The sequence below is a fragment of the Herpailurus yagouaroundi genome, unplaced genomic scaffold, assembly GCF_014898765.1.
Source record: "Herpailurus yagouaroundi ecotype Mexico unplaced genomic scaffold, PumYag 308, whole genome shotgun sequence".
Taxonomy (NCBI): domain Eukaryota; kingdom Metazoa; phylum Chordata; class Mammalia; order Carnivora; family Felidae; genus Herpailurus; species Herpailurus yagouaroundi.
Genome location: NW_024412525.1, coordinates 6,690,232 through 6,717,040, shown reverse-complemented (window position 1 = coordinate 6,717,040; position 26,809 = coordinate 6,690,232). Strand labels below are relative to the sequence as shown.

Here is a 26,809-nt window from a genome sequence, read left to right as displayed (position 1 = left end):
CACGGACCGCGAGATCGTGACCTGCCTGAAGTCGGACGCTTAACCGACTGCGCCACCCAGGCGCCCCAACAAATACGTCTTAAAAAAAAAAAAAAAAAAAAAAAAGAGCTCTCTTTGTTAAAATTTCTCTAGTAGCTCCCCACCTCACTCAGATTATAACCCAAACACCTCCCTTAGGCAATGAAGTCCTAAGCGTCTGGCCTCTGGCTTCATCTCCTGCCCCCCTCCTCTTCCCTCTCTCCGCTCCAGCCACACCGGCCTCCTGCATGCTGGCCCCTGCTGCCAAGGACCTCTGCATTTGATGCGCCCTGTCTCTGACACACTCTTCCCAGATGCCACGTGGCTCACTTCCTCGCTTCCTTTCAGGACTCCGTCCAAATGTCACCTCTTAGGGGAGCTGAAGGCCTTTCTCTGAACAACCCATCCAGAACAGTGTCCCCTCTCCATTCTCCACCTCTTCACCTCGCTTTTCTTCATGACACTCACCATCAGAAGACACCCTGTATGTTACCATGTTTATTTATTAACTGATCAGCCAAGCATCTATTTATCTGTCCTTTAGCAGGATATACGGCTCACAAAAGCAGGAACTTTTCCTTGGCACACAATGAGCAATCTCTCTCTCTCTCTTCTCTATTTGTTGGATGACCGAATGGAATGCATGGACGAAGCAGTAAGAGTGCAGACTCTCATCCTCTTATTGTCCTTTAGACACAAATAATTTTTCCTCCCCTGAACTCAGTTTGGACTTATCTTTGCCAATTATTTGATCATTAATCATTACTATCTTGTGGAATTTCTTCTACTGCTCCTCTGAATTGCTATAGCTTATCTCCTTTGATTTAGCTTTTCAATTGCTTATTTATTTTCTCCCAACCGCATCATAAAACCAAGTAAAGACAAGAGAAGTGCATTATTCCTGTTTTTGTTTTCCTATTTCACAATGCATGGTGCCCAGCACTGATCAGGTGCTTGATACATATTTGTTCACTGTTGATATACAATGCTGTTACTTCAAGTAAATAGAGACAAGACGAGAAAACTGTAGCTGATTAGAACGGGCTAAGTTGTAAGCAGGCTAAAATAATTACTATTCCAGAAACAAAGGCAAGCAAGGTCCCAGCACACTGGGAGAGGAAGGGAGAGAAATTGGCTACCTCTGCACCCAGACCAGCAATCACCCACATACCTCCTTAGCTGCAAGAAGGTCATTCTGTCCCTTTTCCTCTAACTAGATAAGACAGCTTCTAAAAACGATATCTGATGTCCAGTTGCTAGAAATCTCCATGGCAGTAGCTCAGGTATCTGTGCTTTCTAAACACTCTTACACTTACAAGCTTGGTTCTCTGGCAATTCATCTCCACCCCTAGATTCTGTGCAACCAGCCTGGGGGCTAGTGAGGGGTGGAGTTTATGAGACCCAGCTCCATCCAAGCAGCAGATAGAGTGATCGGACTTAGGCCGAGAAGGAGCCAGCCCCTGAAGGCTCTCAAAGGTGGGCTACAACTTTACACTGGCGACTAACTGAGCTCCAGGTGATGTCGTATCCAGCAAGACCACAGCAGAACCAGAACCTGAGTATTATCAGGAATCAGGGCAACATCACAAAAGGAGTTGTTTGCAAAGGAGTCCGATGCAGAAGGTCAGCGTGTCAGGAGATACCGACACGTGCAGAGACGGTGAGTAATGGCGAAACTGTCACCACACCACCCCAGCTGTACTTACTCCTGTCACAGCTGTAATTTAAAACCCGCTCTCAAGCTAGAAGAGGGAGTGTGGTAAGTGGCTGAGGCATTTTGGGTCAAAGCATATGATGTCTTTCTCTCGATGTCTAGGTGGGGCCATTCAAAGGTAGCAAACATTATGCGAACAAGTTAAGATTTTATTCCGTTTCTGAGAAGGTCAGGAGGAAAAGTCGGTCTCTGTTCTTACTCCACAAAGAATTCCTGGAAGCTCTTCCCAGCTTTGCACAAATATGGGCAAGGCTTTAATCCTACTTACCGTGTCTGCTGATAAACCGGATACAGCTCTCTACCACCAGAGGAATTGCCTGGCTGGAATCCTGAAAAGCCGAAGAGAAACACAGCATTAGAATCTTTAAACAGGCATAGCCCAGAGGCAGAGAAAAATGGGCCAGACTGTGCAGAACTCGTCTCAGCTGGCTCAGTGGCCGGTCCTCAAAGAAGCATCTGGCCTCCTCCAAGCTCCAGAGAGCATACACAACCGCCTACTTGGAATGCCACACGGATGCCTTAAACTCAGCACGTCCTAAATGCAACTGATCGTCTTCCTTCCCAAACCAGCTTCCTACCCTCAGCCATCCAATCAATCGGTCAATATGCTTTGTCAAGTCGGCCTCCTAAGTATCTCTCAAATGCATTCACTTCTCTCCATCTCTACTGCCATCAGCTCAGTCCTTACGTCAGTATCTCAGTTCCCACCCTGGCTGTCCTCCAGACCATGTCATCCTTCCTTAAAATAGTGGCTGGGTGATCTCTGAAAGTGCACACCCCATCCTTCACTTCCTAGGCTAACCTCTTTCAAATTTTTTTAAAATGTTTTTTTTTTATTATTAAAAAAAAATTTTTTTTTAACGTTTATTTACTTTTGAGACAGAGAGAGACAGAGCATGAATGGGGGAGGGTCAGAGAAAGGGAGACACAGAATCTGAAACAGGCTCCAGGCTCTGAGCTGTCAGCACAGAGCCCGACATGGGGCTCGAACTCACGGACCGCGAGATCATGACCTGAGCTGAGGTCGGCCGCTTAACTGACTGAGCCACCCAGGCGCCCCTAAAATGTTTTTATTTAATTTTGAGAGACAGAGAGACAGAGAAGGAGTTGGCGAGGGACAGAGACAGAGAGAGAGGGAGGCAAAGAATCTGAAGAAGGCTCCAGGCTCTGAGCTGTCAGCACAGAGCCCCATGCTGGGCTTGAACTCACGGATTGTGAGATCATGACCTGAGCTGGAGTCGGACACTTAACCCACTGAGCCACGCAGGTGCCCCAAGGCTAACCTCTTTCAAAGACTCCTTGTTAGTTTCTTTACACAGCCCTGCGTGTCCAGGGTCCTGCCTTTGCCTCCAACTTCATCTCCTTCTGCTCTCCCTCCAGTCTCTGTCAGCCGCACCAGCCTAACTTTCCATTCTTTAGAGAAGTTCTCTGTCCATGGCTTTGCACGAACTGCTCCTGCTTCTGGAATGTTCTCCTCACCCTGGGATCCCACCCCCTAGGGTCTCAGTGCAAGTAGCACCTTCTTAGGAATGCTTCTCCAGACCCCCCCGATGAGATCAGGGCCCCTGTCCACAGGGTCTCAGCACCTTGCACTCAGCTCTCACAACTTAACTCACACAGTTAACAGTTGTGTTACACAACTTAACAGTTGTGACTTAACTGTGTGGGTATGAAGATCTCATTTGCATTTGTCACCACCATAGCTCATGCTCCACAGGGCAGATCCAGTCAATTCGTGGATCTCCAGGGCTGGCCATGATGTTCTCACATAGTAGGTGCTCAATTAATATCAGTTGAGGTTATCAACTGATGAACCAATGGGAGCAACAGAAAGGGGGTTTACTTGGCATAAAAGGTAGGGAAGAAAAAACCTAACTCTTAGAAATAGTGGAAACTAATTGGTACTAAACTAAGAAGCAGATGTCCCAGATATCAATCTTTGCTCTGCCATTTTGCTATACATCCCTGTCATAATATTTAACTTCTGTGGGCCTCAATTTGATGCCTACAAACTGGGGAGGGAATAGGTGGTGAGAAGAGTAACATTTCCTGTTGGCACATGAACATTAGAGCTTATCATTTACAGAGAATTTATACAGGTGGTGGGTCAGGTCCTAGGTGCTTTAGCAGGACTGGTCCTGATAACGACCCTATGGGGTGTGTATCCTTATCACCATCCTTGTTTGACAAGTGAGGAGCTGAAGGCCAGGCAAGGTGAAATAGCTGCTTACAGTGACTGCCACAGGCAGTAAGTGGCAGGACAGGGGTCCAAACCCAGGCAGTTTCCTTCTGAGACTGAACGAACATCTCACCGCCACCCAACCTGCATCCCAGGAGCTCGACAAACGTTGCCAAATATGCGTGCCAAGCATTACTGAAAACCAACAGGGTTTTATAACGCAGCTAAACACACAATCATTCAGCTATGGGGAAGAAAGATCAGGCAAAGGGCCCTAAACCTAGCTGAAAAGGGCTATAGAACTTCAGGACAGGGGCGCCTGGCTGGCTCAGTCAGGGGGAGTGTGACTCTGGATCTCAGGGTTGTGGGTTTGAGACCCATGTTGGGTGTAGAGATTACATAAAAAAAAAAAATCTTAAAAAAAAAATTTTTTTAAATGTTTGTTTATTTTTGAGAGAGAGACAGACAGAGAGAGAGAGAGGGAGACACAGAATCTGAAGCAGGCTCCAGGCTCTGAGCTGTCAGCACAGAGCCCGACGCGGGGCTTGAACTCAGGAACCGCGAGATTATGGCCTGAGCCGAAGTCGGACGCTTAACTGACTGAACTCCCCACGTGCCTCCCCCACAAAAATCTTAAAAATGAAATGAAATGAAATGAAATGAAATAAAATGAAATGAAATGAAATGAAATGAAATAAAATAAAATAAAATAAAATAAAATAAAATAAAATAAAATAAAGTAGTTTAGGACAGAGATTGCATCTCAATGGGATGGGTCCTGTGGCTTCTGCTCCTTTCACAGGTTTGCCTACATTCCTGAATTTTTAGCTGGGGCCCTGCGGTTTGGCCACCATTAGGGAAGCGGCCAGATCTCATAAAGAAGTCAGGCTGTGAGAAGAGCTGGCACGGCCTGTAGCTCCCAAGCTTATTGGGAAGGCAGGATGCGGCCGAAGGAAGTCGTGAGTGTGCCAAGGGAGCCCTGGAGTCAGGGAGGGCTCGGGGACCCAAATGCTCATCTTCATAACCCCTGAAGCCCTCTGCTTCCTCCAGCTTTCCAGCCATAGTAGCCAGTGTCTGCCCTCTCGTTGCCAGTCAGCCTGGGGCGCTCTTAGAGGAAGACTCTTGGTCTATACTTCTATACTCTACTGAAGAAAATAGATTCCACTGTAAAAAAACAAAACCTCCAATTTTTGGAAGTTACAAAGAGTGGTAGCAGTGATAATGAAGTTAGCGATATGAGGGTTTGAAAAGTTTTTCTGGCCCTAGATTTAAATTTAAAGACCCAAAGAGAAGTAGGTCGGGAAATTCACAGATTGACTGGCTTCAACAAGTTATGTGGATGCCAAGTTCGGCCTAGACTTGCAGGAAATGGAATATCAATGGTAGTTAAAGGAAAGCATGCAGGGGTGTAGAAAGTAAGACATCAAACCTGCATGTCCATGGTTACTGGGGGTACATCGGAAGCAGCCCAGGGGAACTCTCTGTGGTGGACAAGAGTGGGCCAGAGATGACCTGTCCCCACTGCTCCAGGGGAGCCTAAGACAGTCTAGTGGGAGCAAAAACTGGACAATGTCACGAAGGCCTCCAACGCTCCTACTACCCTCCCCTCTCCTTGTAATGTTTCTGAGCTCTGAGTGAATTCATTCCCCCAGGATGTGCCTGTGTGCTCCTATGGGGCCCCAAAGACCCTCACTTCACCATTGATTTTGCAAACAGCTGACCATGCAGTGTCCATATGTGTCCTTATTCTGTGTCCATCTCTCCCTTTCTTCCTCTCTCCTTCCCTCCTGCAATGTTAGAATCGATGTCCATTTAATTCTTTAGTTCACAATATTTTTGGTGGCATAATCCTAGGGTGGGAAGGGGCCTTTAAAGACAATTGGGCCAAATCTCCATTCAATCAGATTAGGGATCTTTAAACCAAAGGTGGAAGGAGAAAGGTAACAGGCACAATTTGGAAAAGATGGTTAAGCAGGGGTTCCAGGATCAGCAGGAGAAAACAATCAGAAAGGTGGCCAGAGAGCGCCTAAACATGTCATTGTCTGGCATAATTTCTCATGAGCGAGAGAGTTCGGATTTTTGCTGAGTACTGATCTGTTACATTGTTAGATTTCCGTTCTTACCAAGGGAGAAAATACAAGTCGACACAACTGAGTAGATGTGGGTGATGGGAAAGAAAGAGGCATCAAAGATAATATTTGGGGTTTCAGGACTGTGAAGAATGGAGGCCCCCCATCACGGGAAGTAGACAAGTTGGGGAATGTGCTAGAAGTTAGACCATGGTAGGGAGGAGACGCCATCTCAACTCTCAAGTGGATACCCAGCCAATCAGTTCGAGATTAGATTCAAAGACTCAGAACAATGGACACTTGGGGAAGGAGAGAAAGGTTCGTCCAAGGGAACAAAGCCAACAAGGGAAAGAATACAAAAAGAAGTCAAAACAGGACCAACCCTTGGGATCATGCCTACATTTAGAGGCAAGGGGAAAGATGGACAAGCAAAGAAGAGTCAGAATCGATGGGAAAGAGAAATGCTGGGCTTGAGGGTAGCAGACAAAGCTTAGAAGTGGCGGTTGAGGCAGAAAAGGCTGGGATGGTTTGAACCTAGGCTTTGCTAGGGTCAAAAATGACTGGAACCCATTAGGGATCCTCAAAAACAAAAGCTACCAGATTCTTCCTCTTGTTTGGCTGACTTGCCATAAACAACCAATTATTTATTTCCTTACACAAGGCTACTCATCTTCCCAATTACTATTTCCCTGCCTGCCCATCGTAGGAAAAACTCTTCACCGATCCACCATTAGGTCTGCTGGAGCTGTGGAGAGAAACTGGGGCAGCAGAAAGAAAACAAGGTCTTTATTTGATTGGGGTTTTTGGGTGCATCCCGGGCTCTTATGCAAATCTAGGAGCAGGCAACACGCTTTGCCTGCAACTGCTTAGACGCAGCAGGATGCAAACCAGATGGGCGCTGCTCCCCTCTGACAGTGAGCTCGACCAGGGCCGCCTACTGCCTGCCAAACTGCGGTCTCTGGCACTCCGGTGGCCAGAGTGGAGCCTGGGAGGCTCTTGCACCTATGCTCCGTCTAGATGCAGGAGGCCCGGTTTCAGCCCAGGAACTGAAAGGAACAAATGTTCAGTTCAACCCTGTTCTTAGTGTTGAAGGGAAAAAAAGCTGGCTCCCTCTTAAGATACCCACCTATTAATTTTTACATGCAATAGATCACCCCTGGGAGGCACTCCATGCTTCTCTGGGTTTAAATGAAATTATGGGAGAAAGGGCAGAAGAAAGAAATAGAGGAACCAGAGGAAGGACAGATGCGATGAAATTTTTATAAATTAAAACATGTATAATTATATGTGATGGTGGTCTCATTATAATGAGATCCAAAGCAGAGAAGGGGAAAAAGAAATAGTGACGGCAAAGCTAAGACAAGCGAGAGCCATGTCAGCCGAGTGTCCCTGGACTGCCCGGTTAGCTGAAGCAGCCAGACGGGCTGAAGACCGTGTCGGGGCCGCTGCCACAACAGAAGCCATGTGCCCTCTACATTCGATTATCTCCCTGTGGCTACAGCCGCTGTGAATTACCCAAAATGATTTTTTAAAGCCTGGATCAGTTTTCCCCTAAGTAGACAAAAAGACATTCGGAGCTCTCTCCACCTCCTCCCTGTTAACTGCCTGCCACATAGCTGGTATGAGCTTAGGGGACACAAAATCATTTTAGCAACTCGCCATAAAACTACTTCAATTAATTTTTTTTTTTTTTTTTTTACACACACACAGTGCTGTTTAGATTATCCACTGATGTGCATTACCCAGTCCCTGCCTTCCAAAGAGCCTGCCCTGATATGGGTAATGACAGCTGTCTGCCCAGCATCAGATTTGAATACAACACTGAAAATCATGCAAACCAGCATGGGGTTCAACATCAATTTCCCGATCGTCTTCAGATCAGACTCATCTTTGCATCTTTAGCATGTCTAAGAAATACATCTAGGATGACCACACCACCAGAAAAAAACAAACAAAAATCCGCACACTTAAAGCCAGAGTGTCCACTCGAGGTGATTAGCTGCCGCGAGCTGCTCCCATGTGGAACTTATGTACAAGGCGCGAGGCCTCTTCCGCGGTTTCCTAGAGCAGTGACACCGCGGGCAGTTCTGGCACGATCTGCCACAGTCCAACCACATCTCTAGCAAGGAGGAGGGTGCACGACTAGAGAGGGGAGGAACAAGTCAGAAAGGCCACGGCCGCTGCAGTTAAACAAGCAAAGTCAAGGAAGTTTGCCATAATGGTAAACGTACTGTGACTGAATGGTACATTCCAAACGCAGGCAGGAAGTCAGGAAAGTGTCTGCCCTGCCCACAGTAGGCTTCCATAAATGTCTATGGAACATAACCATCTTCTCACCCGACCAGCCTGGCTCTTGCTGGGCCCTTACCTGCTTCCTCACGGTTGAGCTACGCCTGTGGTTGACCCCGCCAAATCAGACAGGACCGAACGAGCAACGGGGAGAAAAAAAAGGGAAATGGGATTAGTGAAGGAAGTCACATTGTTCAGCTCAGTCGCAGTCCCAGAACCCTGGAGATCTCTGCACTTACTCTCTTCCACCATTCAAAACTAGAATAGGAGGGACTAAAATATACTTGGGTTAGACAATAAGATTATCTCTTTGTCTGCAAGGAGACACTAGTAAACACCAAAGGAAGTCACAGTTTTCGTTCTTTTGGAAATCCTTAAGGAGCAATTTTCCTGGAGTTTAAAGGACAGAGCAGCCAGACTGGAAGGAACCTTGGCGATCCTTCAGGTGGATGCCTTTCAAACTCTTATCCCAGGGAATCGGACTCAGACACAATCCCCCAAGCATGGAGAACAGCGCTGCCCTGCCTTTAGTGAAGGTAAGTAAGGCCCAGAGCCTGGCTGCTGGGCTCCCTCTCCCCCTTCCACCAGGCCGCTCTAGAGGAACCTCTTTGGAATCATAGAGCTCCTTGGGTTTAGTGGAACATTCTTTCTTGTCTTATAGATGAGGGAACTGGACTTCGAAGGGAGGAAGAGAGCAGCCCAAGGTCACACAGCCTAAGGGAATTCAACTCAGCTTTTTTTTTTTTTTTTTTTTTTTTTTCCACTCCCATACAGTTTTCCACAGATACGGGACTTCAGGTGAACTTACATGAAGACTCTATCACCAAGAAGATATATCCCATGAAATTCCATGATCCTGGTTCCCTCCAGTCAACAAGACTGGTGTACTAATGAGATCTTTACTGTAATCCACAATGACAAAACGATGAAAGCCAAATGAAGCTATTTCTAAATAATGAGCCTGTAATTGTAAATGGCCTCATGATTATTGTGTGTGTGTTGGCAGATACAAGTGGTTGATATAATGGGCTAACCCAGGGTCTCTAAGGAGTCCAGCCCATTAAAGCTCTTTCCCTGGTTAAATCAGCACATTTTTAGGCATCTGAGAACAGCTGGCTGGCTGAACGCCTTGCTCTCCGCCAGCTCACGAGTTTTCTCATAGCAGCTACATGACTGGGAGGGAAAATATTTGGCTGGGGTCGGGGAGGGAGGGGAAGGTGGGGACAGATTGGGAGGGTTGCATACTTGTACAACAGGCAAGGATTTCTACCAATGCTGCTTGGCAAGCCAGTGCGATGTAGTATTTCATTATCCAGCAACAGTCACTAATTAGGGGCTGTCATCTTTTCCATGCATACGATCTCAGATCAAATGCTATCTTCTGATCTTCCTTCTCTGGGTCAGAGACTTCCCCCAAACCACATGCTGAAGTCTAGCAGCTAAGGTTAGGTTACCAGGACCCTCCAGAGTCGAACACTTCCTTTCCTCGCAAAAGCAGTGGCTTTGGGGAGTCTCGGGAAGTACTTCAGCGAATGAGAACTCCTTTATTCCGTTCCTCTCAGCTCTCTCCCCGAGTCACCACAGACCCCATTTCCACTTGAGGCCAGATGGGGTCAGCAAGGCGAAGGGAAGGAAGCAATCCCCGCCCTAGTCCCCTCCTTTGCAGAGTCATCCAAAGCCTTTGCACTTGAACTCCCCGGCTCTTTCCCCTCTTTCCCGGGCTGGGCGGGGATGGCTCTACCCCACGGGCCTCTCTTTATCCTTTCCCAGGGTTGCCCCGGGCCACACCTACCTGGCCAGACTGCAGTCTGTCCGCTGACCTGTTGGAAAGACAAAGGCAAAAAGCTCATGTTGAAGCAGAAAGGGCCAGAGTGGAAGACCTGCTGCCAGCAGTCACCTGAAATGCTCTGCCCGTCTTCCCTGAGAGCTGCCAGCATCACTGAGCATCATGACTGGCCTTCTGGGCAAAAAAAGAAGAGAAACGCCCAGAGCCTCTTCCTGGGCAAGTGCTGTTTCTAATGCTTGTTCCCGGTGCTGCTGGTATGTCCCTAAAGCCTAGGGGTGCCAACCCTGCTTCCCAAAGGGAAAACAGGGGTGGCTGTAGGGGAACAATAGCAAGGCGGATCATATTTTAAAGAACAGATTACTAGAAGCCTTCCCAGAGGTGAAATCTAGCTTCTCTTCTGAGTGTGTGGGTGTGTGTGGGAGGAGGAAGGGAGGGGCTTGCTTGCTCCTGAGTAAGGAGCACGCGCATGCGCGCGCGCACACGCACGCGCACACACACACACACACACACACACACACACACGCACACACAGTGAGGGCGGCAAGGGAAGAAGGAAGGAAGAATTGTTTGGGGGGAAGAGGGAGAAGATAAAGACGTTCTAGTTTTAGATTCGTATGAAATTCTCTTAGGTTGGGCTGGGGTGGCAAGGGGAAATGAGATTTAATTGCTGTCAAACTGTGGTTCTCAATCCAAGAGCAGGCCCTAATTTCAAGTGTAATGGGTCACAGCCAGCTTTAAAAAATGAATTATCTTAAAGTTCATGAGAAGAATTCTTCTATTTTTAAAAAATACATGTGCCTAGGCACATGGGCCATGATGTAATCTATTTGCCTTCTTTGGACCCACAGTTAACCAAGCATGGTCTGTATTAGACGTACGCTTGCTAAACCAGGGACGCCCCAAGCAGGTGCTGAGCTGGGGGAGATCATCATCCATGCTCCTGGAAAAACAGCTCCAAGGACTGGGGGAGGGCAAGGCTTTCTCTTGCCTTTAAAGGTTGCTAATTGTTGATTACACTTCGCTCATCCTGAGCAACATCCTCCCCCACCCCCAACAGCCTCTCATTACTAAAGGCTCAGCTTTCATCTGCAAAAATATTATTCTGAGCCATTATTTTCAACATCTGTCCCATTTCCATTCTGGAATATTCATACACATCAATTATCCCTCTGTGGCAAGAACAAGGAGCTCTTGCATTATGGTGACAAATACATTCAGAAGGCAGGGACATGAAGACTTGCACACAGGAAGGTCTGCAGCTACTGTTTCCTTATTGCTAGAACTTGTCATCTTTAGATGGAGGCAATTTGCAGCGTTAACGAATGGTCACCAACCTTTGCCCCTCCACAGTAGCAAATCTGGCGTGTGTGTGTGTGTGTGTGTGTGTGTGTGTGTGTGTGCAAACCCATTCACACACACTCTCTCTTTCTCACACACACACATTCCCAAGGTCCTGCTCCCTATCTCATTTATGGGCTAGCTTGGATTATTTTAGCAAAAAAGAAATCGTGGTTCTAACTCACTTCAAATAGTTCTGGGCTTTCTTTCCTCTGATTCTCTACGAAGCAATCTGATAACCCCAAAGTAATGATTTTCTATAAGTGAAGCCGAGATCTCAGTGCCCAAACCTGTTTTAGCCTGAGTCCCTTGGGTGGCGGGGAGGAAAGAGAACAGAAGTTACCTAACAGGCATTCTTTACATAAAAGAAAATGCCTTTACAATCACAAGATCAAAGATATCAGAGATAAAAAGAATTCATCACCTGGGGGAACCGTCCAGTGCAGGAGGAGGACAAGGCCAGAATGATGGGTGGGAGGCTCTGGTATGAAAAGTGTAGCTCTGATTCCTGAGGCTGATGAGCCAATGAGCGCCATATGCTTTTCTACACTCTGCAATTTGTCTGAAGAGCGCTCAAGAATTTGTTTTAAAATGTTACACCCTTGTGCAATTTCGCTGTTCGCTGGTGTTACCACATACTGCCTGTAGCTTCCTGGTCCCATTTTAAGTGACAAGATGTGCAGGGTGGGGAGGAGGGGCCGGGTATTCAGAGGCACCCCCAACCTGGGAATCCCATGAATCACAGGATGCTGAGAGCTAGGCAGGACCTGGGCAGGGTGCCCAAAACCCTAGGGAAGCTTCTCTTTCAACCTTCGCCTTCTGTTTGACAGCTGAGGAGAGAAAGTCCAGAGTGCCAGTCCAGTTCTCTGCTTTGCTACTTTCCAGGGTCTGGTTAAAATCATCCTTGATTCGTGGACGAGACAGGCCATTCAGTATCATGGCCTCTGCGTGGCTGAGGCAGAGAGGGCTGCCCCTTCGCACCAGGACCCTCCAAAGCAGAAGGAAACCGATGCCCTAACCGGATGCTACAGAAAGCGGCAGACTGTGGGTCCCTCCTGCCTTTGAGCAGCCTCTCCTCTCCTCGGAGCAGATGCGTTCTCATCCTACTGTCCCTGCCTTCCTGCCGCAGCCTCAGTCCTGCCACAGAGGAGCTGAGAGTTTTAACAAAGCGTCTGGAGAGCAAGTAACCCATCAGCCCTTTCCCCCAGCCGTGGCAGAGAAGGCGGACAGGGTGGAGAGCAGGCACGCTCCATTTAAACAAATAGATGATGCACATTAGTGCTTCATTAAGCACTGGCCTTCTCCCATTACTCAAGCAGTCACTGGGGCTGTGTGCTTCACATCAAACAGGCTAGGAAAAGAAATGCATTCGTATAACAAGATCAGGCCCACAGGGCTTAGTGGGGGAGGCTCAGGACTGAGCCTTCCCCCGCCCATTGCCAAACCTCCAGCAGAATTCCCATACTCACTTTCTCCCAGGGTTTTCTGGAGAAGGTCGTGCTTGGCTTGGAGCTTGGTGATGAGGTTCCTGCCCTCCAGGTACTCCTTCATTTTCTATAAGGGAGGAGGAGAAACGCAATCAGACTCCTGAAGAGAAAAAACAACAACAACAACAACAACAACAACAACCCAGATGCTCAGCTGTACAATTCCCTTTTTATAGGAGGGCATTTGGTTTCTGACCCAGTTTCTACTAGGTTCCTTTTTTATCTCTTTAAGGCCCTGAGCATCTGGACAGCTGCTGATTTCCACGGCAGACGAGTATCCCGGTTTGTGTTCTCCTGGGGGCCAGCCCCACATTGGCTAGTGTAAGAAACTGGCTCTTAGAGCCCCTCAGCCATCTCAGTTCCATTGAAGAAGAACAGGGGGTTGGGGGTGGGGTGGATAGACTCACTGAGCCCAGATCCTCTTGGTGTGAGGACACACACCTGCCACTTGTCACCTGCACGGACGTCCAGCCCCACCCTGGCCCCTCCCAGGGTGCATTCCAACACATTAGGAGCAATGCCAAGGGCAAGGCTCAGCCCCTGCCTGAGCTGCAAGCCAGCAAGCAGAGCATCTTTGTCTCCGCCGTCCCTTAATCAGCTTCCTCCTCTATTCTGCAGGGAGTCTTTGTGGAGAGCTTGAGGTTTCTGAGCTTTCGGGGAGAGAGGCTATACCACCCCCCACCCGTATATACACATACCGGCACTTCCAAACACAACAGGAGGTTCTGGAAATGCACTTCCATCTGCTCTAACCATCAAAATGCAATTGCTGTGCTGGAGTTTCTGATCTGACCTCTCTCCACCCTCGTCTGCTCGGGGAGCGACTCTATTTCCCTGGACAATTCATCAGAGCTTCCAAACAACCCTATGAGCTATGATTATCACCGTCCCCATTTTACGGATGAGGGCACCAAGATTTGGAGAGATTAAACAGGTTGCTCAAGGTCAAACTGGGAGTGAGGGGTGGAGCCAGTATCCAGACACACGTGGTGTGACGATTCCGCGCGTGTGCTCAACCATCACGGTGGTGCACGATCCGGGCATTAGGGCGCGCAGCGGAAGGGGAAGCCCAACAAAACTTCACGGTATTAATTCTTTATACGTGTGGAGCAATTCAAGGGTTTTCGGAGCCCGTTAGCACACACTCTCTCCCTTGCCCTGCACAGGGACTCTGCAGAGCACACTGGGGTGGACATCGTTGTTCCCTTGTTACCGATAAGCTGATCGTGGGAGGCGGGCGTTGAACTGCAGGTCACGGCCAGCCAGGAAGTGGTAGTGCCAGGCCTTCGGAGTCTTAACGCGGCATCTTTCTACTCTACCCTGCAGCCGCACACGGGGCCCACCGTTGGCCTCGGTTGTCTCCTGCTGCCATGGCTCATCTGCAGGGTCAGGGGTCATCTGCCCCTGTCTACACTCAGAGGAGAGATGCCAGTGTTTCCCTGAGTATGATCCCTGAGCGACTCACTGGTGATACATGACACAGCAGAGGGGGTAACAGATAACACATTTTAAATCATAATACTTCTGTCCTTTCAAGGTATTAAACGAAAAGTATAATTCTACATCAAGCCTCTCATTTTAGGGCTATTACCACTTAGGATGAAAGCAGAAAAAAAAACGTGAAAAAAATGTGTTACTTTTACTCTGTACCTCTCTGTATAGTGTAAACTTTTCACCAAGAGTGTCAATTTCTTCTCTCTCTCTTTCTCATGTAGAAACAAAGAATAAAACCCTGCTTTCTCTGGGAGGCACATCCTCACCGGGGATGCTCACCGGGATGCCCCTGCGTGTGCCTTTGCGAATCTCACACAGCCCTGGTCCAGAGGGCTTCTCACTCAGGGGTCTTTCTTCCCAGACTGCCCGTTCCCTGGGGTCAACGTCATCATTCTTTGCAATCCCTGATGCTTACTACCGCACCCAGTAGATAATGGACACCAATAAATGCTTGAAGAAGGAGTAAAGAAATGAAGAGCCTCACTCTCCTCTGCTAGAACCTTCCTCAGAGGTCACAATCCAAGCCCCCAAGTGTGCCCCTCCTCTCTAAATGAAGTATAAAACAAAAACAAACCCTATGCCAAATCATTTCTGTTGCTTCACCCATGACCTGTTTCCTCAGCTCCTTTGTGCCTTTGCACGAGAACATGTGCACGAGAACAGGCTCCCTTGTCACCTTCCCCTTTCCATCTGTTCCAGCTGTCAGCTCACCTGCTGTCAGTCTTCCCTGGGTGATAGCCTAATCCCCAAGCAGCGCCTAACTGTGAGGCTGGGAACAGGACTGCAGGGCCCAGAGGTGAAGAACCTTCAGGAAACAGCCAATGCTAACATCTGAACCCTCAAAGGCCCCTCTTTGGAAGGTTATCCCAGGAGACTCTCAAGGTTTCCTAATGAGGAAAAATTCCCCAATAATTGTAACCCTTAAAACAAGCCCAGACTGCTCAGAAAACAGCCAAAATTCGCAAGGAGATGGATGCACTTTCCTCTCACTCTTATTTCTACTTGTGATTTTGGAAATCATTTTCTCACTCATGTCACAGTCTGAGAGTTAACTCTGGCTGTCACTTGGTGAACCATTAAAACAAATAACAATCTGATAAAGCCATATAATGGATTACCTCTTCAGGTTCCATGAAATCCTGCAGGATCAAAAACTATGTTGAGGTTGACCTGCATCCCTAATGGTGGAAATGACGGTTGGAAGTTTTCCATCTGGCTAAGCCGGGGATGGCAGGGTAAAGTCATCCCAGAGTTCACGGACACATTATTCGTCACCTCCCTGTCCCCCATGTTAGTTAGCACTCGTCTGTATGGAACAGAAGCTGGGAGAAATAATCTGTACTTGCTGGCAGAAGACTTCAGTTGCTGACCGGACACACAGAGAAAGGAGCCAAGGCAGCTGAAGGCAAGGAAGGCATAAGTGCCTTTTTTTTTTTTTTTTTTTTAAGTTTATTTATTTATTTAGAGAGACACAGAGGCAGCGTGAATGGCAGAGGGGCAGAGAGAGAGGGAGAAGAGAGAGAATCCCAAGCAGGCTCTGAACCATCAGCACAGAGCCCAACGTGGGGCTCGAACTCATGAAACCGTGAGATCATGACCTGAGCTGAAACCGAGAGTCTGATGCTTAACCGACTGAACCACCCAGGTGCCCCAGGCATAAGTGGCTTTTTGATGACTTCTGGAGACCAGAAGGCCACGAAAAGAACTGTTATGCATAATCTCAAAATCCCTTCTTTGGACAATAAGGGTCACTTTCCTTATTTAAAGTATGTTCCAACACAGGTAATTCATTTCTTTCACTCCTTCCCCTGCACCTTGCTCCCCTCCCCAAATATCCAAAAGTAAAGTCACTAACCTTCGATTTTCATTGATAGAGGAGAAAAGACAAGAAAGAGAAAAGACAAACAGTCTTTTGGGTGGTTTGGTTTCATTTGCCACTGTAAGCCTTCAATTCAGTTTTTACGGTCTCATTAATTTATTTCTTAATAATTCCTAACTGGTTATTACCGGTCAGCGATGAGTTTTATTTACTGAAAATTATTAATATAACAGTTTTTCTTTCTGAGCCCTTCCTCCCTGACAGACATTTTTGTCGTAGTAAAATGAAAGAGTCTAGTTGGGATATTGTTGTCCTACTGCTTACCTTGGGCAAGTCACTTAACCCCCAGTGTCTTAGTTTCCCCCTCTGAAAAATGGGGATAATAATTTATTTTTTCCCAAGGTTGTTTGAAGATGAAATAGGAAAACAAGCATGCCCGTGATTATTAACATAGGGTCCAGCCAACCAGCCAGCAGTCAACAGTATTCCTTGTACCTGACTCACCTGCTCAGATAACCTAAAAACAGTCCTCCCTCAACTTCTTTGCTTTGTGCTAACCCATAAGACAACTGGTTTCTGGCCTTAAAAACAAACAAAAAACAACAACAACAACAACAACAACAACAAAAACAAAAAGGAAAGGAAAAAGAAAGAAAGAGGCACTAGAATGCTTTTCAAATTTAACTTAAAATACCTCTTCCCTTTAATACGATGGCAGTATAAAACTCACGGACCTTGTTATGCCTTGGATTTAATCTGTGTGAAGTGTCCACCTGCTGCAAAGGAGTGGGGTGGGTGGGAAGAATGAACTGTGTCTACCGAGCCCCATGCAGAGAGACACAAATGTCATTGTGGGGTGGCTGCCTCCCCACCATCCAGGCACACTGACATTTCTCTCCTCTCTGTCAATTTTTAAAGCAGGAAACGGCTGTCAGAATATGTAACACAGCAAACCTGTAAACAGGAGCACATCTCCCACTTTAATTGACAGGACAGGGGCTAAGTAGGTACCGACTTAGCACGCATTTCCTGAGTGCCTGCAGGAGAATATCAAGATCAAAAAGGATCTTCGGGGCATCTGGGTGGCTCAGTTGACTAAGCGTCCGACTCCTGATATTGGTTCAGATCCTGATCATAGTCGTGAGATCGAGACCCGTGTCAGGCTCTGTGCTGACAGTGTGAAGCCTGCTTGGGATTCTCTCCTCCTCTCTGCCCCTTCCCTGCTCTCATGTGCTCTCTCTCAAAAGTAAATAAATAAACATTAAAAAAAAAAAAAAAGATCAAAAAAGATCTTGGACCACATCAAATCTAGGGATCTAGATGGCCAAGGTGCATCTCCTCTCCTACTACCTTACCAACTCTGTCCCCAAGAATTCAGGCAGTCTACCTTTGTTCATTTTATCAGCCGTGAACTTTAACTCCTTCTTTACTCCATCCCCTACACCAAAACCCCATACTCTAACCCCCATACAAGGAAATACTTAGGAGAAATGCCAGCCTTATAGGCTTTGACAGTCCTCAGCTAAACAGAGAGCATCACAACCCACGAGAATTGGCAGGGAATTGGTTAAATGATGGTACATCCATTCATATAATGGAATTCTGTGTAGCAATTAAAAAAGAAGGCAGGGGTGCCTGGGTGGTTCAGTCAGTTAAGGGGCTGACTCTTCGTTTTGGCTCAGGTCATAAGATCATGTTTGTGAGTTCGAGCCCCGCAAAGGGCTCTGTGCTGACAGCGGGGAGCCTGCTTGGGATTCTCTGTCTCCCCCTCTCTCTGTACCTCCCCACTTGTGCTTTCTCTCTCTCTCTCTCTCAAAAATAAATAAGCATTAAAAAATAAATAAATAAAAAATTAAAAAGGAGGTAGATGTCTTTGGACTAATATGAAAAGAATATCCAAAAAAACAAAAATTAAGTGAAAAAAGGAAAGTGAAGAACAGTATGAGTGGTATACTTCCTTTTTAAAAAATGTTTACTTATTTATTTTGAGATGAGGGGGAGGGGCAAAAAGAGGGAGAGAGAGAGAATCCCAAGCAGGCTCCTCCCTGTCAGCACAGACCCAGACGTGGGACTCAATCCCACGAACCATGAGATCATGAGATCATGACCTGAGCTGATATCAAGAGTTGGACACTTAACCAACTGAGCCACGGCACCCCAAGTGATATAGTACCTCTTTTTGTATTCTCCTTATTTGATTTCATGGTATTTCTTTTTTTTAAAAAATATTTTTAATGTTTATTTATCTTTGAGAGAGAGAATGAGCAAGGGAGGGGTAGGAAGAAGGGACAGAGGACCTGAAGCAGGCTTTGTGCTGACAGCAGACAGCCCGATGTGGGGCTCAAACCCAAGAACCATTAGATCATGACCTGAGCTGAAGTCGGAGGCTTAACCAACTGAGCCACCCAGGCACCCTGATTTCATGATATTTCTAATGTAATTTTATTGTATTAAAGGATATGTCAGTTGTTGCCTATGCATAGGCTACCTCTGGAAGGACACAGAAGAAACTGATTTCAATCACTGGCAGAGGAGAGAGGAAGTGAGGGTCAGAGATGGGTAGAAGCTTGACTTTTTCTGTATGTTCTTTTGAATTCTTTGCATTTTAAATTAAAAAAAAATTTTTTTAACAACCCCTGTAAAAAAAAGGAATGGGATAAAAAGTTGACGTTGCTGGATTGTGTGTTATGAAAGATGAGTGACACAAACCCAAGCAGATCAGGAAACATGTCTTCACTCAGAGCAAAAGAGGGGATAAAGCTGCTGGGATGTTTCTGAGCCTTTCCTTCACCTCAGCTCTTCAGCAGAGAGTAGAGAAGAAAGCCAGCGGCCTGAGGCCAGGTGACCAGAGTTCTAGTTTTAGCCCTTGCTGAGTCCCTTGGAACAGCTACCCAATTTCTCTGCATTTGGGTTCTTTCTTTTAATCTTTCAGCTGAGAAGGTTTTCGTTAGATGTTTTCTAAAAATCACTTCAAGCTTTTCTACTCCGTGCTTATTTTCTTGGGACTCCTGCAAACAGCTGACCTTTATAGGACGTGCTACAAACTTCCAATTGATGTCATCTGGGCAGATCAATCTGATGACAGCTGAGAATGGCCCCATAGCAGCCCCCCGACTTTCCAAAAGAAGGGAGCTTCTAGAATGCGTTCCTCTGATGTTTTCCAAGGGTCCCGAGAAAACCAGGGGCAACGTTTGTGAAGGCAAGAGACTAGGAAACGCCTGTCCGCGGGCTTTGTACGGTTTGGCAAGCGCAGGCAGCCACGTTGATACGCACCCCCTTTATTAAATGTCCATTTCACTACCCCCCAAAAAGCCTTGTTATCATGAAATGAATTACTTGATGCATTCCAAGCCCCAGTCACGAAAATGCTGAACTCTCTTGTAAATCCATTATTACCCAAGCCTAGACAAAAAGTGTTTCTGTTAGCCAAGGAAATTGCACACAATTTTGGTAAGTAGCGCTCTGGCCACAAAAGACGGGAAGTGGGCTAGGGGACATCAAGGGCATTCAGACAGAGATGAATGGGTGGGCAAGGTTTGAGAGGCCACCTGTTTGACTATGGTTGTCCCTGCTCTTACTGAAGGTCAACTTTGAATACACATGTCATAGCTTCATTGAAAGCCAAAAACTAATTCTGACGGGCTCAAATACAAATTTTTATGTCCCAAATTCCTTATTTAATTAAAAAAAAAATGGAAATCTTCTGCAATGTAATGAAATTTGGTCATTAAGGAGTGTTATATCTAAGCAGTCCAGATAGACCAGCTAAACAATCCTATTATTAAAAGCCTCTAGAGTGTTCAACAACCTCCCAAGATAAGAAAGCTTGGGGTGGCAACACAGCCGTCATGATAGACAAGAAGTTCTCATCCTGTCCAGCCCAGGCTTCGTATGCCTTTATGCTTTGGACAGACTGCTCTCTCTCTCTCTTCAAGGAAGGCCATTCTCCTCTTGACTCCCTGCCCGGTTCACTCATCCCCCAAGATCAAGCACAAAAGTCACTTTGTGTGCAAGGTTTCCCCAACTCCATCCATCCTGGTTGCCATTCATGTATTTGTGCAGGTATGCGTTGCTAATTTCTTACTTTATTTTTTTGATTGCGAAATCAATCTATCGTAACTGTTTGGAAACATATGAAACAAAAACGAAAGTTCTTCCTTCAGACGGCCAATCCTATCATCCCCCTCTTCACCTCCTACCCTCGGCCTTCCTGATGTTAGTTAGCACGGTGTCTGGCACATTGAAGACCCTTGATAAATTATCAAAGAGTAATCCAATAATGACTAATGAAGAAGTTAATAATGCTTGTGGGGATAATAAATATTCAGCATTTATGGAGCATTAGCTAAATATTTTACAAAAATGAATGAATGAGCCAAAGCATTGTTCCATTATGTCCCTATGTAGATTTTAGTATTTTACTTATAAATATATTTAAAGAATGTTATGATGAAATGAATTAGAAAAATATTAATCACTTGCTAAATGAAAGCAGACTGTAAAACAATATGCACAGCAGAATCCCCTTTTTTGTAATAAATTATAAATATATACTCACATATATGTTTCTTGTCCAGAGAAAAAAACAGGAAAGGAATATATCCTAATACTGTCATCTCAAGGTAGTACGATTATGGATGATTTTTATTTGCTCTTTTTTGTTTCTATATTTATATCTTAACCATGCTTTGCTTCATATAACAAGAAAAAAGTTGTTTTAAAAGAACAATACTGTTCAATCAATCCTTTTCAACAGTCTTTTCCAGGATTTAAAAAAAAAAAATCAAAAGAATTCTTAGTTTAACTAAGTAAAAAAAATTTCTTTTTTTAGAAAAGATAGCAAATCACTAGTGTTCTTAATGGAGAAAGGGCAGTGTTCAAAGAAGAATTAAACAAATTGTTCCAGTTGGAGGAAAAATTCAATTTACTGCATGCAGACTGTGTTTCTTGACTGAAAAACAAGTTAATTCCTCTCATTCAGAATCAGTATGCATATTCACTGGCTATATTTCATCTCACATCTGCAAATTTAATTTCTCCTTTCTTGGTTGTCAGAAGATTAGAAAATAAATTTTAGCTCAGGCAATGAATCCTACTTGGCAAGCTCAAAATAACTTAATTATTAAAAAGCAGCACCAAAGACCAGCCAGCAACCTTCCAAAGGGCTGTTAACACTACTTAAAGGAAATGGGGTCTATTTGTCTTAAAGAAGACTGGGAGATATAACAAATAATAAAATAACAATGTTTTGAAATTCCCTGCAAACCAACAATGCTGCACATGACCTGTCCTTCTGAATTTTAGCCATCATTATGAAAGATAATTTCCCATCAACAAAAATTATAAAATAAGGTCATCGCACCACCTACAAGAGATTATAGGCTTAAAACAAAACAAAACAAAACAAGATATGTGCTGGCCAGAATATTTGGATGTAGTTCCCAAGAACCAAGAAATGAAGTCCTCCTTTTGTGACACTCTATAGCTGAGAAGGAAACTTTCCAACAGAAGCCTACCAGCTGCTTTAAAAATGCTTTAAAAAAATAATCTTCCTGATGGTGTACTTGGGAGCACCTTTCTCTTGGGGAGGAGGGAAGGTGTCCCTGTTAGACACATTCAACTTGTAGATATCTATGTCTTTAAGTGTAGGAATGGTCTCTGAATATGCCCACATTCAAATCAGATATTCAAAGACTACCCTTTCAACACCTGACAGGGACTCTGGGTTCCGAGTCCCCCCGTGAGCTGCAGGGGATCCTCAAGAGCCATTGACCCCCTCACCGTGAAATAGAACTGCTCGGTCTCTTGCTGGTTGGCTCTCCTTTTAGCGATGCTGGGCTTGCTCATGAAGGTTTCTGAGACCGTGGACTTGACGGATTCCATAGAGTTGCTGTACTGGAAGCAGTCAGACACATCAAAATCCTCGACGGTCACAATGTCCTGGATGGTCTGCAGAGTGGCCTCCATTGTCTTCTTTACCTGCCTCGACAAGGGGCAACGTACTGCATGAGGGGCAGGTTGTGGAAGAGCAGGTAATGGGGGAGTTTGGAGCTGTGGGAGGGGCGGCGGGAGGGTACAGAGGCTGCCGTCGGGAGGTGCAGACCCATTTCCCACCCATAGCACTGAGTGAATGACAGCCATTGCACGGAATTGGCTATACAGTGCTCCTCTCTCGGGTGAGGACCTAAAAACCACCCCCCCGTTCATGCTATGTATTTGACCCAACTCTTTTGGTGAATGTTTGCTTTTTAAATTTAATATTAGCTCTTGGCTATAATGGAAGTGCTATTGGAGAGAATAAAACAAACCCAAACCAACCCCATGATGTAAAGAGCTAGTTAAGATATGAGACGGGCCTGGTCCCGCAACGCCCCAGGTTCTGTTTCAACAAATCAGTGAATTTGTTTCCCCATTTGCCAAGGAAGTGACACATCCCCAGTCCTTCCTGATCTTCCTGACTGACTGAGATGCCAGGTAAGAAGTCACGAGAGCACAAAAGAAAGAAGCTGGATAATTAATCACGCTATGCTTTTGAACTAGCTGTTGAAAGCAAGTACTCTGGGCCCAGAAGAAAGTCCCCCTTTTCAAAGACGATGGAGATGTTTTAAGTGTCAAAGTCAAAGGCCTCTGTTTGTTTGAAAATGCTGGAAAAAGCCAGGCATGAGGGGGTGGTTTCAGAGACACAATATTGTTCACACAGCTGCCAAGTGCCATTTTGATTAAATGTGTAGAGGGGGAAAAAAAAAGCATTTTGCAAAGCTCAAAATAGAGCTCAACCTTTGGCAATGCAAGAGCAACTTCCTGGAGTTCAAGGGCAGGATGTAGCAGGGGGGAAAATCCAAGGCTACATTTGGCTAGGAAATGTTTGTGGCAGCCCGGACATTCTCTGCATGCTCCTTCCACCTGCTCCCAGATGGGCAGCAAGAAAGAGGTTCAACAGGGAAACTCAGAGGGTGGCTCCAAGTCTCCTAAGCAGGAAACTCACCTCTTCATTCTCAATCTTCAGGGTGGACAGACGAGACTGCAGTTGCTGGCATCTCTGTACCAGCTCGCTCTGGACAGGCTGCTGGGCACAGAGCTGGGAAGCCTGCCAAAAGAAAGCAATACCAGGTCAGGAAGAGGACACAGTTCTTTTGGCGGTTCCAGAGTCCCATTACTGTTCATAAAAGTACTCATGTTCAAGCCGTAAGCCTCACGGTTTCTATGTTAAAACAAAAGCCAAAGGCAAAGTGTGTGGGCCTCCTCCAGGACCAAAGAGCACAAGGAGGGAATGAGGAGTGGGACCTGTTTGGAAAGATCAGGTCTCTCTGGGGCTTATCCCCCGGCTGGCGCTTGGCAGGGTCTGCAGCTCCACAGAAGCCGGTGTTAGGCCAGAGAAGAGCACTTCGGGCAGCCCCAGCTCCAGATGCACAATGCTCCGGCGGGAGGATTTCCTGTCGAAGTCCGAGTGGCCACCTCTCCGGCCCCTCCTTCATTCCCCTCCGTGCACCAGAGTGAAAGCAGGAGAGAAGTGGGTCAGGAGGCTAGCTTGCCGCTGTTGGCAGCCGGCATGTGTTTATAAATCTGGGCCATGCATGAGAGGTCTGACTCAACGAGAGAGAGCGTGAAGCCAGGAACAAGTCCCCAGGCTATGCTAGAGGGCCCCACAGGGCACAGAATCTGGTGGATCTCCATCCTTTTGCCCCAGATCTGTGTGGGAAAGGAGTCTGCCCTTCCCTAAGAACGACTGCCAATAAGCTTTTCCCTGTGTGAAAAGATGGTTGAGCCACTGTCTCCTGATGGGGGCATGGCTATGGCACGGGCATGAGGTCACCCACAGTCCCCAGGATGACAGATGAGGAACAGAAGGCTGGCAGATTAGGAGGCAGGACCCACGTGGAGGCAGCTCCTGTCACCTTGCCACCATGTGTCCCTTAGCCTCTTGTCTGCATAGAGACATCTGGATAGAACTGGCCTCCTTCTTCCTCAGCAATGAGTGGGCACATTCACATGCCCACAGACCATTCTCTTGCTTAGAAGACAAAACCTCTCTTCAAATGGAGGGGGCTGAGACCTGACCTTTTCCTCCATTGGCTTTTAAGCTCCCAACTGACTTGACCTCCTCCCCCAGCTGAGGAGCTGGCCTGAGCCAGCTCTCAGATCTGAAGAGAGCTGACTTCACTCTGGCTCTTGGATAAGCAGACACAATGGAGAAAGCTCAGTGGCCAGGATGGGTTAGAGCCAAGAGTGAAACTCTCTGGCTGCCTGATGTCACTGGTCAGGCATCCAGAGCCCCATAAGCCTGTGGGGGCACCAAGAGTAGAGCCAAGCACCTCCTCCCGGTACATCTGAGAGTGCTTGGCATCCACTCATGTGCTGACTGCCCCAGAACACCAGTCAGTGCGAGGCCTTGGCCAGTTTCAGGACTTCCGGTCAAAATGCCACCCGAACCTTGGCCTTAGTTCAAGGACTTCCAGGCAGCTCCCTCTTATTGCCTCCACAGTCTACAGACAACCCACACTGGTGGGGAGAGACTGGCTGTGGGGACCCAGAAAAACTCGCCTTCTCATCTCTTTTTATTTTCTACTCCTCTGAAGGCTAGGCTGGAATGCAGAACCTCTGCAAGATTGAGGACTGACCCTGGCCCCTGCCTAGCTCAGCCACTGAGCAGCTGTATCACACAAAGAGAGGACCCAGACAGAAGAATGGACTGTTGATTTTTAAAGTAACCCAGACCTAGCAGAAGGACTCGTGGAGGGAAACCTACCTCTGCGTCTGTGCCTTTAAGAAGCAGCAGGGCTGCTGATGCATGCTTTGGCAGAGGTCCCCTACCGGGGTGCAAGGTAATGCACTCCAGCTGTGCTCCAGAGCATGAAACTAAGGCACTGACAGGGCTACGAGGGGGCCCGAGCACCCAGCATTTGGAGTCTCCCTTTATGGAGACAAGCTGTTTGGCTCAGAAGGGAACTCAGTCAACACCAGGAAATGTATCACTCCACTCAGCCGGTCCCCAAGTTCCACTGATTCTTGGGATGGAATCTCAGTGGCAGCTGGAGAAGGGGGCTGGAAGACGGATGGACCAGCAGCAAGGGCAGGTGAGGAATGGGGCTTCCTCGGGCTTGGTGACACCCCTTTCCCCCACTCTGACTGCACACGCTGCCAGCTCACTTTCCCATCTGTTCAGTCACTGACATTTCCTAAGTCATAGAAATGGAAACAAACTGTACATGGTTTGGTTTTCCCCAAGGAGAGGAAAGAAATCATCTCCACATTTTTGTCTTCAGGATAGAAATATCCCCCTCTGCACTGTGGCCTACTGATGACAGCGAATCTTCTGGTTACACTGCAACAGTTGTCATTCTGGAGCAGGGTTTTCTAAAAAGCATCTGGATACTAATCCTGAAGGAAACACCATATTCCCTTGTTGACATCGTTGTTTTCTAGTCATTTGGGATCCATTCCTCCTTCTTCTGGTAACTTTGGCCTGACTCTCCTCTGGAGGAATATCCCACCCCACAACTCAGGTCAGGTACTTTGGATGGGGCTCTCCCCAACTCAGGAATGGAGCATGTGATGTAGGCATAAGCCAGTCAGTCACCTGAAGATACACAGTCATAATAATTGGCTCAGGGATAAATACATCAGCCAATCAAAATGATGGGGAACTTTGTGGGGGCTTCTAGAAGGGAAACAGATAGTCTTTCCACTGGATTTGGATCTATTTGGATCTTGGAGCAGGCTGGAAATACAGACACCTTGCCCTCATGGGAGAAGAGTCTACCTGAGAATAGAATCTGTATAAAATGTGAAACAGAAAAAAGCCCCTGAGTCTTGATAAATTCCCAATCCTAAATCCAAACATGCCTGAAGATCCATTTGTTTCTATCACGTAAGCCTATACATCCTCCTTCTGCTTTAGCCCAGAGTTTAAGGGGTAGTTTCCACCGCAGGAATGGGGTTCACTCTCATTTGCATGCACAACCACCCCAAGTGGAACCAAAAGATTCAGAGTAATGAAAACCAAAGAGCTTCTTCGTTCTTCTCACTTTATTGAGGCCCTTCTTGTTTTAGTCTTGGAGGTGAAAAGTTCAAAGCAGGGCCCCCATGTTTCTGTTCTTCTGCCTGGGCAGACAGCATCAGGCCTCTGGGATGACATCTTAGCTACTGTCTTGTCTGTAGGTACTCATTCTTTTTTGTTCAATACCCAAGCAAAACTACACCTTTTATTGCAATCTTCTAAAGCCAAGAGAGTAAGATCCTTCGGATCTCTGCCAAGTGACAAAAGATCACATCATTATTGCCCTGCTTAGCCCTTCCTCCCCATCAAAAGCCTTTAGTATCTGGCACCATCTCAGCTCTTCTCCCAGACTCATCATTTGGAAGCTTCCGCCAACGATTTCCCTCTCAGCATACTCAACTGTCAGTTTTTAGAACACACCTGCTGTTTTTCACCTCCACGGATCCTGCTGGACCCTTTGGGTGCCCCTCCCTATGCACATTTTGAACTCTCTCTCCACTCACCAGACTGGAAGCTCCCCGAGGGCCCTAATTCCCAGCGTCTATGGTCAAGCCCGGCAGGCGCTCGGTAGCTCTTTGCCGAATGAGTGGAATGCTCCTCACCCACCTGACAGGAAGCC

General features: G+C 46.7%; 1 protein-coding gene across 8 annotated transcripts in view; it reads right to left on the bottom strand.

Moving 5' to 3' along the window:
* Positions 1-26,809, bottom strand: part of SRGAP2 (SLIT-ROBO Rho GTPase activating protein 2) — a 235,005-nt gene that overhangs the window by 35,486 nt on the left and 172,710 nt on the right. For all 8 annotated transcript variants that reach the window (XM_040462034.1, XM_040462035.1, XM_040462037.1 and 5 more), the window contains exons 9-14: positions 23,179-23,280; positions 21,975-22,172; positions 12,863-12,947; positions 10,062-10,089; positions 8,349-8,373; positions 2,001-2,061 (exon numbers count right to left, since the gene is read on the bottom strand). In XM_040462034.1, the coding sequence (XP_040317968.1) occupies positions 2,001-2,061; positions 8,349-8,373; positions 10,062-10,089; positions 12,863-12,947; positions 21,975-22,172; positions 23,179-23,280 (499 nt within the window). The remainder of the gene's footprint in view (positions 1-2,000; positions 2,062-8,348; positions 8,374-10,061; positions 10,090-12,862; positions 12,948-21,974; positions 22,173-23,178; positions 23,281-26,809) is intronic.